Source organism: Gallus gallus, chromosome 2 (assembly GCF_016699485.2).
Source record: "Gallus gallus isolate bGalGal1 chromosome 2, bGalGal1.mat.broiler.GRCg7b, whole genome shotgun sequence".
Taxonomy (NCBI): Eukaryota; Metazoa; Chordata; class Aves; order Galliformes; family Phasianidae; genus Gallus; species Gallus gallus.
This window is the reverse complement of record NC_052533.1, coordinates 54,780,753-54,793,006: the sequence shown is the minus strand read 5'-3', so window position 1 is coordinate 54,793,006 and position 12,254 is coordinate 54,780,753. Positions and strand designations below refer to the sequence as shown.

At 41.1% G+C, this 12,254-nt stretch overlaps 1 protein-coding gene across 18 annotated transcripts in view; it reads left to right on the top strand.

Moving 5' to 3' along the window:
- TNS3 (tensin 3) overlaps nucleotides 1-12,254 on the top strand; it is a 224,864-nt gene that overhangs the window by 152,269 nt on the left and 60,341 nt on the right. For all 18 annotated transcript variants that reach the window (XM_040683154.2, XM_015275852.4, XM_015275851.4 and 15 more), the window contains one exon: nucleotides 1,678-2,937. In XM_040683154.2, coding sequence (XP_040539088.1) covers nucleotides 1,678-2,937 — 1,260 coding nt within the window. The remainder of the gene's footprint in view (nucleotides 1-1,677; nucleotides 2,938-12,254) is intronic.

Below are 12,254 nucleotides of genomic sequence, written 5' to 3'. Positions count from 1 at the left end.
AGTGCATACCAGGTCCTCTATATGTGTATCAAGATTTTGTATTCAAATATTTGCTTATGCATGCCTCTGTGAAGAGGCCTTATATATATTCTGAGGACTGCAGCTCTGATTGAAAGCCTAGTGTTTGTTTGTGCCACCAACAAAAGAAGTATATGATTCTTTGTAATGTATTTAGACTATCAAGTGGAAATGGATGAGCTAGTAATTACCTGATATGTCTTCAGAGCAAGCATGGCTGGTAGATTCCTAGCATTCTTGCTTGAATGGAGTACATGGTGGATTACTCTCAGTGTCCTAACAGTTCTCCAAATTAGTGTAAAAAATTTCTGGAGACATAATCATTTAATCAAAACAGCAAAAGAGGGAACTTTATTTCTTCTTGGTGTGAGAGCGGCATGTTATATTTTCATCAAGAACTTCGTTATAAATTGTGATGTAAATAGAAATTTGAAAGAAAACTGTGCTATTGGTTGTACCAACTACTAAAACACAGACTGCAGCACATGTCATGGAACCTCCACTGAAACCAGATCCTTCTGTGCCTGATTTCTTCATGAACTTACTGGCCAACTGAGGAGATGAATGGTGGCAGCTGATACCCAGATATTCAGAAAACTCTGCCCGATTCTCTGGAGATTTTCTAAGTACAAAATGTTAACAGGAAGGAGAAATGGCAAGTGAAACTTTGGTTTAAAAAAAAAATAGTTATGGAAATTAGAAACTATTCTGATTTTGTTTCTCTCAACTGTTGTGGCCTTCTGTCCCCACCTGATTTTAATCAATAAGCCTTGCCTTGCTAGTACTGCAGCAAAACTTGAAACATAGCCAGGATGATAGTAAGGCTGTATATTGGTGGGGAATTTGTAAAAACTGGTCACAGAATTTCTCAGTTCTGCTGTCAACTTCATTTTTTTCACTTGAAATTTGGATGCTATGCAGAAAATAAGTCTTCTGTCTTCTAAAGGCAGTTGCTCATTTTCCACTTCATAACATATGCTTCAGAAGGAATTATGAAGAGAAGTATCCTTCAGATACCAGCAGTTAACAAAATGTGCTTTGTTGGTATTTCACTTACCAATAAAGCCAAACTCCATAGAAGAGCTGAATTTGACCTAAGTGTCTGTGAAGGTATGCCTGAATGTAGTCTGACTGATGGTTGTGCAAATCTAGGGTAACTAGAGAAGGGGAGACCATATGGAGGACCACAGCTTCCTCATGAAGGGAGCAGAAGTATAGGTGCTGATCCCTGTTCTCTGGTGACAGCAACTGGACCCAAGGGAATAGCATGGAGCTGCATCAGGGTAGGGTCAGGTTGGTGTTAGGAAAAGGTTCTTCATCAGAGGTTGATCAGGCACTGGAACAAACCTCTCCAGGTCACAGCATCAAGGAGTTCAAGGAGATGACAGAGTTCAAGGTGCTCTCAGACATGGGGTTTGAATTTGGGTGGTTCTTTGGGGAGCTGGCAGTTGAACTCGATAATCCTTGTGGGTGCCTTCCAACTCAGGATATACTTTGATTCTATGATTCTGAATTTGCAGTGAATTTAGTTCTGCATAAACAATACCATTAATATTAGCAGTACTTCTGCAGTGTGGTATGATGTAATGTCATACCTTCCAAGCTTTTACATAATGCCTTGTCCCTTTCCTTCTCTTTCTTTCCTTTTTCTCTCCACAGTGCTGCATACCCAAGGTCCCATTGATGGCAGTCTGTATGCAAAAGTAAGAAAGAAGAGCTCTTCAGACGGCAGCATCCCTGGTGTTGCTCAAGGTATTCCTGTGACCAGCAGTCCTGATCACAGAGATCATACCCTGTCTGTCAGCAGTGACTCAGGACATTCAACAGCTTCTGTCAGGACAGACAAAACTGAAGAACGCCTTATACCAGGAGTCAAACGGGTTCTGAGCCCACAGGAGAAGGCAGAACTGGACAAACTACTTAGTGGCTTTGGTTTGGAGGACTCTATCATCACTACCAGGAGCGTGACTGATACTGGAAGCAAGTACAGTGGGACTCACCACACAGTGCCGGCTCAGGTTCATGTGAATGGGGACACCAAACTGAAGGACAGAGAGACTGATATTCTGGATGATGAAATGCCTAACCATGATCTTCACAGCGTAGACAGCATTGGGACTTTGTCTTCTTCAGAAGGGCAGCACTCCACTCATCTAGGTAACTTGAGTTGCCCCAAGAGCAGTCAGAACTCACTTCTCTCAGATGGCTTTGGAAGTAACACAGGGGAAGACCATCACTGTGCCATTGCCCCAGACCTGGGAATTGGTGTGGATCCCCTCTATGAAAGATCATTTGGAAACACTGAGCCTCAGTCATCTCAGCAATTGCAAAGGAATCCTTGTGTCTCACCCCATCCTCAAGCCTATGACCCAAGTAACTACTCTACTCACACCTGGGTTTGCCAGCAGCAGATGGTCACTGCTCACCAGTATGGTTTTGTGCCACAGAACGAAATGAGGGTTGGCATTCATAAGACTGTGGAGAATTTAGGCATTGTTCAGAGTCAGTCCCACATCCCAGACATGCTGACACATGGCTCCAGCAGTAAAGATGCTATTCAGAGAGGACTAGAAAGCATACCAGGTGTTGCTGAAGGTGCAGAACCTGCAGACAGTGAGAGTTTTAAGTCAGAGCTAGTGCCTCAGAGGGACACAAATAGCCAGGATCTTGGACCAAATGCAGGGGACTTGCCAGCTTCTCCAACTTTGGATATTGATCAGTCCATTGAACAACTGAACAGGCTGATCTTGGAATTAGACCCTACGTTTGAACCTATCCCAACCCGCATTAACATTGTCACCAGGGACACAAATCAAGCAAATGGCTTCACTAGCCATAATACAGATGTGGAAGAGCTTGTCATGAGCCCTGGCATCCATGAGAAATTAGAGGTCACAAACAGGAATGCCTTCCAAAATGGTAAGCTCTTGTAGTACTGTTTGAGTACTTTCTAAAGTGGTTTTCCCAGCACTTTTGTGCTCTTGACATGGTGCAGCAGGACCTCAGATCAAGAATTAAACTTTCAAGGATGATTGTCAAAGGATTATTTTGGATATCCTTTTTTTTTTTTAGCAGTCTAAGAAATTGTGGGATCATGCTAATTGCACATTATTAAATGCCTTTGCATACCTGTTTTTTAAAATAACTGTTCAACAAATTCTAACCTGTTACAGATCATCCGTTGTGATTTTCTGCTGCTGTCAGTTTAGGTGAAGGGGAAAATTCCTACAAGTCCTACATTACTATTGAGGCATTTTTAGAAGACTCCTGTAATGAAATGTTTTATGATTTTATGATAGTTATTTGTTATTTCCACTGACAGTAGGATAATAAGCTCTGAGTTTATTTTCTCTTAAATATTTTATAATAGTTTTCTTTTAAATTTCTGTGCAATATATACATAAATATAGCAATATTTGCCAGTGAGATACCTTAAAACACATTTTTTTTCTGAAGTTATTTCTAGAAAGTCACAATGTTTGCTTGTTATCTGCTATCTCTGTTTAAGTCAACTGAAACCTTTCATCAATGCTGTGTTAACGTTCACAAGCTTCTTCTGCTCTTAGAGTGATAGAATTGTAGAATATCCTTAGTTGGAAGGGATCCACAAGGATCATCAAGTTCAACTCCTGGCTCCACACAGAACTATCCAAAAATCAGGCCATATGTCTGACAGCACTGTCCAGATGCTTTTTGAAATCTGTCAGCTTGGTGCTGTGACCTGGGAAGGCTGTTTCTGTGCCCAGACAGCCTCTCGGTGAAGAACCTCTTCGTGATATCCAACCTGAACCTCCTCTGTCACAGCTTCATGCCGTTCCCTCATGTTCTATCACTTGAATGCTAGAGAGAAATCAGCATCTGCCCCTCTACTCCCTGTGAGGAAGCTCTAGGCTGTAATGAGGTCTCCCCTCAGTCTCCCCTTCTCTAGGCTGAACAAACCAAGCTGCTCCTCAAGAAGTCTCCTGTATATCCTTCACCATCTTTGTAGCCCTCTTTTGGACACTGCCTAATAGTCTTTTGTCCTTTTTATACTGTGGCACCCAAAAATTTACAAACTGAGCTTTGACCACACAAATTTTCTCCCAACAAAGGCAAACAGCATCTCTGTAGTCTTCCTATGTTGCCTGATCGTGCTTCCAGAGGCCTGGAATATCCCTGTTCAACCACACTGTCCTTCTGCCCCACCTGCTTGACTTCCAACATTTTGGAATTGCCTGTGGTACTTAAAAAGTGACTGGCACTGATGGATTCCAATGCTTTAAAAATCAGTTTATCAGTGGACCTTACTACCTAGTCCCCTGAGCAGTCTGAAATCTGTTCTCTCCATATCCAGGGTTGAGGTTTTGGTGGCAGTTTTCCTCCTATCACCAAATGTTTTAAATTCAACTACTTCATGATTACTATGGCCAAGATGGCCACTGAGTGCTACTTTACCCGCAAGACCTTCTCTCTTCACAAGCAGTAGATCTAGGAGGGCACCTTTCCTTGTTGGCTCCCTTAATACTTGTACCATCAAGTTATCATCAAAATGCTTTAGGAATCTCCTGGACCTGTTTGTATCAGCTATGTGATGTTCCCAGTTGGCGTCTGGCAAGTTGAAGTCTCTCATAAGAGCAAGGGCAGATGATCTAGAAGTCTCTCAGTTCCTTAATCATTTGTCAGTGCTGTCATTCTGGCTGGGTCATCTGTAGTAGATCCCCATAACAGCATCCTCTTAATTTTCTATTTGTTTGTCCCTTACACTTAAAAAGCGTTGGATTATGGTTTTTTTTTTTCAGTTAAACACTGAAGCTTACTGTTTAGGAAATGGTATTTTTGGAGGAAAGTCAGAGTATTGGAGACGAATAATTATAATATGTATTCAGAAGTTGACTTGCAATTCTTTTTTAGCCCTAGTTCTCAGCACACATAGGAAATCATTTTTATCCCTGATCTTTAGGGTTTTTTTTTGTTTTTTTTTTCCCCTCTTCTTTTAGTGTTTAGTGTCTTCTGCAGATTGCTCTGTATGCTTACAGCAGCAACAATTCTCCCAGCCTAGTTTTCCAATCTCCATTTCAGGGAGAGTTTTGAAACAAGTTTGAGTGAAAGATCTCTTGGAACAAGAATATATTTTTCTTAGAACAGTATTTCCCACAACTGCACCAGTACTTTAAAGTGAGGTCTGCAGTGCCTACAAGCAGCTGTGATTTGTGTGAGACGTTCCTCAAGCAAGGGTAGGCCAACTGTGCAGCAGTGCTCTCCTAGTCCCGCACTCACTTGGAAGCTGCTCTTCAAGCCTTATCAGCATCCCTAGTGAGCGCCATTAGAGAGGAATGTATGAACGCTAGAATCCAATATGTAAAAGTTTCATAAAGTAAGTATGTTAATCAAATTCCATCCAGAAAACCAATGTCATTTGCAGAGCATGTCCAAAATGCCACTGTGTATTGCGAGCTGTGAGAAACGAAGTGTTCCACAAGGGTAGGCCCTAGGTGTTTACTACATAAGGCAGACTGGGAATGTAAGAAAGTTCTTTTTTGGCCTCTAGGGTTAACAGGATGCATAACATAGCTCAGAGCAGAAAATACCAGCTTTAATTTCTGTAAAGCATAAATCTCTCGGTCACCTTCTCAGGTTCAAAAGAAACTGTCATGTAATTTTCCTCTTATAGTGTAAGTAGAGCAAAGGTTAAAGACTTCTGAGGATCTCAGTCCAAGTATGTAAAGCTAATTAATCTATGTTTTTTAGGGCCAGAAATAAATGGACGAACTGTATCTACAGTTTAAGCATTGCAGAAAGCCTGAAGTGTGTGGAATTCAGAATATAGGATGCAAATTTGAAGGCTTATGTTGGCCTCTAGTGCGAGATTTGCAATATTGAGATTTATAGGCCTCATTCTGGTCTTATTTCTTGTAACTCAGGATATTTATGTTTAGGAAAATGTGCTTTAAAATTGTTACCTCTTCATTTTAGAATGAAAGAGTGCTTTCTCTTCATTTAACCTTCTATTTTTTAGTATCTTGTGCTGCCACTGTTACCTGTCCTGGGTAGCATCTTCTGACCTTAGTAGACTCTCTGAAACTTTCTAATACAAAACTTTAAATAAACTCTAGTATAAAACTTTCAAGACTCTGAAGGTCTGACTAAGGTAGCTACAAGGAGTATTATATATTCTCACCCAAAATATCTTTGTGGTGATCTATACTAAGAAGTTATTTTGCTTCATCAATGGCAGCATGTCTGAATGGATGCTTTTCTTTTCTGCAACTCCTAATTTGGTTGTGTCTATGGAGGATTTATTAGTTTCTGGTATTGAGCTGAGTAACAAAAGGAATAGCATTTAATTAAAATATTTTTAGAATAAATATTCCTTCATATAGCTTCAGCAGAATAACAAATTCCTGAGTTTGCCTTTGTATCAAGTGCTAAAATGTTCTGTTTTTATTTTCCAAGTACCATTCAGTTTATAATAGAGCCTGACTTTAAAACTACTTGCTATTCCAAAGGTAAAACAATGTGTGTATGTGGCATCCTGCCACCTTTACTTGAAACATGGATGTCATCAGCACATTCTGATTTTCCGGTTGCTGTAGGATATTTATTTACATATCTGGACTTGTCCTGCTGTTTTTTAGGGAAACATATATGCATGGTGTGAACAAAATTAATTGGGGAAAAAGGCAATTTGATTAAATAAATGTTAAGAAGGGGGGAATATCTCATCTGAATCCACGAGTCATGGTTGTAAGCATAAAACACAGTTGTTTGATATTTTCTTTCAATTTGTGCACAGCAGTTCAAAAGAGTAAAGCTAGAAGTGTAGTCTGAACAGCAGCTTAATACTGGAAAAGCATCCTGCTGTTTCCAGAAGGCCCTGCCTCCTCCCAAGCTTCATCTATATGAGAATACACATGAACACCTTGAAACAGCAAAATTACTGTATTTTGAGCTGAGTGAAAAAAGACCAACATGCCTCAAGTACTGTAGCAGATCCCTTCCATTTTTAAACAAGTCTTTGGGGACCATAGCTATGAAGTATATGTCAGAGGAGAGGCAGAGATTATTGCTTTAATGTACACTGGTCTCTTAGATGCTGTGGAGTTTCAGTGTACAAACCCACACCATTAAAAAGCCTGTTATCTGTTTCATACTGAGAATTGGTGCTTCTGTGCCATGATTAATAAATTGTCACAGTTGGCTTATGTGACAAAGTTTTGGCAGTGTGAGACTGTGGTGCATGGGGATGGGACTCTCTGAGCAGAGCCAAGCAGCTGCTCCATGTCAAGTAAAAGCCAGCTCCAGCTGATTCCAAGAGTCCTGCTGCTGGCCATAGCTGTGCCATGAGCAATGCTGGTTGTGCCACTGGAGAGCAGGTGTAGGAAAAGGAAAAACTGCTGGATTACAGCAACTGGAAGAGACAAGTGAGAAGACGTGAGAGAATGTCATCATTTCCCATAGGTATTCCATGTCATAACATCATGCAAAACTGCCAGAGCTGGCACGGCTGCTGGAAAGCTGCAGTTTCTGCTGCTGCTGGGTGGGACCTGCAATTCCCAGCGGGCCTGGTCGTCACTGTGTGGTTTCTGGGTGGAAAGGAGGCGACTTAAGTGTGGCCTTCCTTCTGGCTGTACCACTGTTCTGCAGCACAGTTAGGAAGACAAGTCTCTATCCCATTTGTTTGATTTATTACCTTTGATTCCTTTTATATTGTATTATCTCACATTCCTTTACCATTTCTCGTAAATTAGTTTCTCTTTATCTCAATAATAATATATCTCCTCCTCACTTTTCCACTGGCTTTCCATGGGGTGAGTGCTGGGAGGAGGCCCTAGACCCTGCTGCAGGGATGAAAGACTTTCAGATGGCCCTGCAAACACCCAAGTCAGTGCAGAAGGAGGGCAGGAGTTGCTCAAGGCACTCCAGGTACAAATTTCCTATCGCCACTGGAGAGGCTCATCCATGGTAGAGCAGGCTGTCCCTTCTACAGTCCATGGTGCACCATGAGAAGCAGATCTCCGTGCATAGCCTGTGGAGAAGACCAGGGTGGAGCAGGTGGATGTGGCCTGAAGAAGGTTGCAGCCTATGGAGAGCCTCTGCAGGAGAAGGCTCTGAGCCAGGGCTGCAGCTTGTGAGGGCGCCTGTGTGTGCCTGAAAGATGAGCTCTGTCGTACAGACCCACATTGGACCAGATGTTGAGCTGCAGACTGTGGGAAGCCCACATGGGATCAGCTTGGGAAGGATGGCATCCTGTGGAAGGAACCCCACATTGGAGCAGGGAAAGAAAGAAGGGTTAGAGATGAAGTGTTCCAGACTGAATACAGCCCCAGTCCCATTACCCTGTGCAAGAAGGCAAAAGAGGTTGAATGGTAGGGGAAGATGTTTTCAGTTTGCTTTGAGTTCTCACTGCTCTAGTCTGTTATCTGTGGGCAATAAATTGGAACCATCTATGCAGAGTCTGTTTTGTCCATGATGATTGGTGAGTGATCTCTCTCTGTCGTTATCTCAAACCACGAGCCTTTTTTCTTTGCATTTTCTCTCCCTGTTCCTTTAAGGATGGAGAGTAAAAGAATGGCATTGTGGTACTTAAGCTGCTCTTTGTTAAAGCACCACAATCCTCTGTACTCACTGGGATAAATGGCAAATGTTAAACAGTTAGGATTAAAAAAAAAAAAAAAGATAAAAACATCACTTGCTGTGTTTAGTAAATTCAAAAGTATATTCCTGCCTTTTTTTTTTCCTGTTGAATTGTTAAGCCTCCTTTTTTATTGAATCACCATGCTTTCTAGTAATGGGAGACAGTTAGGCAGACATTCCTAAACTTACTTAAAGGCAGCAGCATCTGAAATTTCTGCAGTTCTAATGTAGTTTTCCCCGAAGTCATGACTTTTATGTCTATGCTAACATCTGTGAAAGAGGCACTGAAAAAACAACCTGGTGGGAGTTTTCACAGTACCTTTCTAGAGAAAAAGCCATAGTTTTATTCATCTGAGTTGAACTGATAGGGCCTCTTTTGTGTGGTGCTAACTTCTCACATACATTGAAGCTACGATGAGAAGCTCACTTGAAGTGTATCTGCTTTGTCTTATCAGTGCTCTTTGTGAGACATGATTGCATACAGGAATGATTTTTAAGTCATCTATCAGCAGAATGTTATTTGTTGTGGGTATCGTTTTTTAAATCTGCTAAGTTGCATTAGGTGATTGATTTATGAAATGTACGCTCTCCTTTTGTTCCTTGAGGTTCTCATTTTTCTTTTTTTTCTTTTTCTTTTTTTCCTGAAACTGTATAGGGTTTTTGGACATAAGCTACATGTACATGGTTTAAATATTTGACAGATTAGCACAGAACTTTTACAATAAGTATCTTGTAAAATAGAAATAATTTGTTCCCTTTTTCATGGCAGCATTTATTGTTTTCCAGATTTTCAATGTGATAGAATTTTTCAAATTTGTTAAGGCCAACTTAAAATGTGATATTTCAGTTAATAACATTTGGTTCCAAGGTTGATAGCATATTTCTGATTCAGAGAGAGAGAGAAATGTAGCCAATGCATAATCTTTGTCATCCATTTAGTTACAAAATTATAAATTAAAATCAATTGTTAGTAAAGCAGTATCAGCTAATTAATAGCTAATACAGCAGTATTTTGGCCTGAAGTGCAGATCACATTTAAAATTTCCTTAACATTGTAGTTTGTTGTAAGAATCTTGACAGATTTTCAGTAACCATTGAAGATCTCAGCTAATTTCCAAAAGATACTCTGAACAAAAGCATGTTTGGTCTTACATCTGAATGTGAAAGTCTTACAGTGATGATTCCAGTTTGAAGTACGTTCTTGCTGATTTGATACCCTCCGGCATTGTCTGATCTGCTCTCCAGCTGATTGAAGGCAGTATCATCAAATATAACTGCTTTATAATGTAATCTGTGTGTTAAAGAATCAGAGTGTGATTCAGATTGAAAAGGACTTTAGGAGGTCATTGCATTCAACCTCCTTCTAAAGATTCAGTTAGATAAAGTTGCCCAGGGCTGTGTCCAGTCAAGTTTTGAAATCCTCCAATATTGCACATTCACAGTCGTTCCAGATACCTGCTCCAGGAATTGATCTCTCTCCCCATGTTGCTTCTTTTACTGTTATCTGGTCAGAATTTATATTGCTTCCTCTTGTCCTGTTGCTGAACACCTCTGAGAAGAGTCTGACTCTGTAATCCCTCCTTGTGGGCAGGTGAAGATTGCAATGAGGATGCGTTTTACCTTCTGTTACTTAGACTAAGCAGTCTGGTTCTCTCAGCTTTTTCTCATGTTGTGTACTCCAGCCTCTAGCCATTTTGTGGTGTCCATCAGTGATGGATTCATTCCAATTTTTCAGTGTCTTTACATGTATGTTGCCCCAAACTAGACGTAGTGCTCCACAGCAGAGCAGAGCCACACAGCCATTCAGTCGTTCCTTCTTTTCAGTGGGAGGGATGAGAGAAATGGGGGGGAGGTAAGGAAAGTAGAACTTGTAAGTTGAGATAGAAACTATTTACTAACCCAAAAAGTGGAGAAGTAATGGGAGTGAATATATACATACATATTTTACCAAAACAAGTGATGCACAATGCTATTGCTCACCACCTGTGAAGTTAGATACCCAGCTAGTCCCTGAGAAGCAGAAGCCCCTCCAACCAACACCCCCCCAGTTTTATAGTTTTTATATGATGTCATATGGTACTCAATATCCCTTTGGCTAGTTTTGGTCAGTTGTCCTGGTTCTGTCCCCTCCCAGCTTCTTGTGCACCCCTAACCTCCTTGCTGACAGGACAATAAAAAAAGCTGAAACATCATTGGCTCTGTGCAGCACTGCTCGGCAACAACTAAAAAATTGCTGTGTTACCTAAGTTGTTTTTCTTCTCAAGCCTAAACATACTAAATGAAGAAAATAAATTCTGTTGCAGCTGAAAGCAGGACTCTGCTACATTTCAATATGCAATATTCAAGATTCAGTTGTGACCTTTTGCCACAATTGCAACTATGGCAATCCCCAGGTCCTTTTCTGCATAGTTGCTTTCTGCACATTTACCAACCTGTATTGTTTCATAGAACTCCTCCATACCAGTACCATTATGTAAGAAAAGCAATGTGTCTCACAGAATCACAGATAAGATAAAAATACCTAGCTTTTTCTAGCAGTGGGTTATTACAAGACAAGGTGTATAGAAACAGTAGTCTATTGTACGATTAAAAGAAGTTAGAAAATAGACCTGGGATTCTAAACTCTAGTTATTAAATCAGAAGATAGTCTGATTTAAAATATTACTGTCCCCTTGCCTAGTGTGTTGCACAGCCTTGTTTCACCTGTGTACTTCTATGAACAGAACAAACTTTCCAATCACAAGATAAGAAAAAGATTGAGGATGTTGCTGTCTGAAATAATGCTTATTCAAATCATCATGGATAATGGCTTGGTACTGGAAAGGGGTGATCACATTAAAAAGATCCAGTCAAGAATCTGAGTCATGATCAGTGCTGCTAAAAATAGGTGAAGGATCTTGGTAATTGGAGACTCAGTGCTGAGGGGCACTGAGGTGCCCATCTGCCTCCCAAATAACCTCTCTCTAGAGGTTTGCTGCCTGCTGGGGACTTATATTCAGGACATTGAGAAGAGGATACCAGGTAGGATAAAGCTGGAATACTGCTATCACCTCTTGGTCTTTCAAGCTAGGTCACATGAGATTGCGACCAGGAAACAAAAAAATATCAAAGAAGACTTTACATCCCTCGGGAAGATGTTGAAGGGATTGGGAGCACAGGTAGTGTTCTCCGTAGTCCTCCCATTTAGAGACTGGGACCCTGGCAAGAGGCAGAGAACAGACCAGTTGAATGACTGCCTGCATGGGTGGTGTCACGCCGAAGGCTGTGGGTGCTATGGTCTAGGATGCACCTTTGATAAACCAGGAATGTTGATGTGGGATGGGATACTACTGACCAGGAGGAGTGAGAATACACTAGGCAGCAAGTTGGATGGGCTCATCACCAGAGCCTTAAACTGGAGCTGCTGGGGAATGGAAGTGTACTGCTGAGTGACAAAGAAGAACCAGGGAACTCTGCCACTTTAGGAAGTAGCAAGGGAAAATCTCAGGTTTGTCCCAGAAGTTTGTGGGAAGGTTCCTCTAATAAGGTAGTGTGTCCAAAAGCCCAGTTGAGGTGCCTCTGTATCAATGCACACAACATGGGAAAAAAGCAGGAGGAGTTGGAAGCCGTGGTGCACTTGCAAA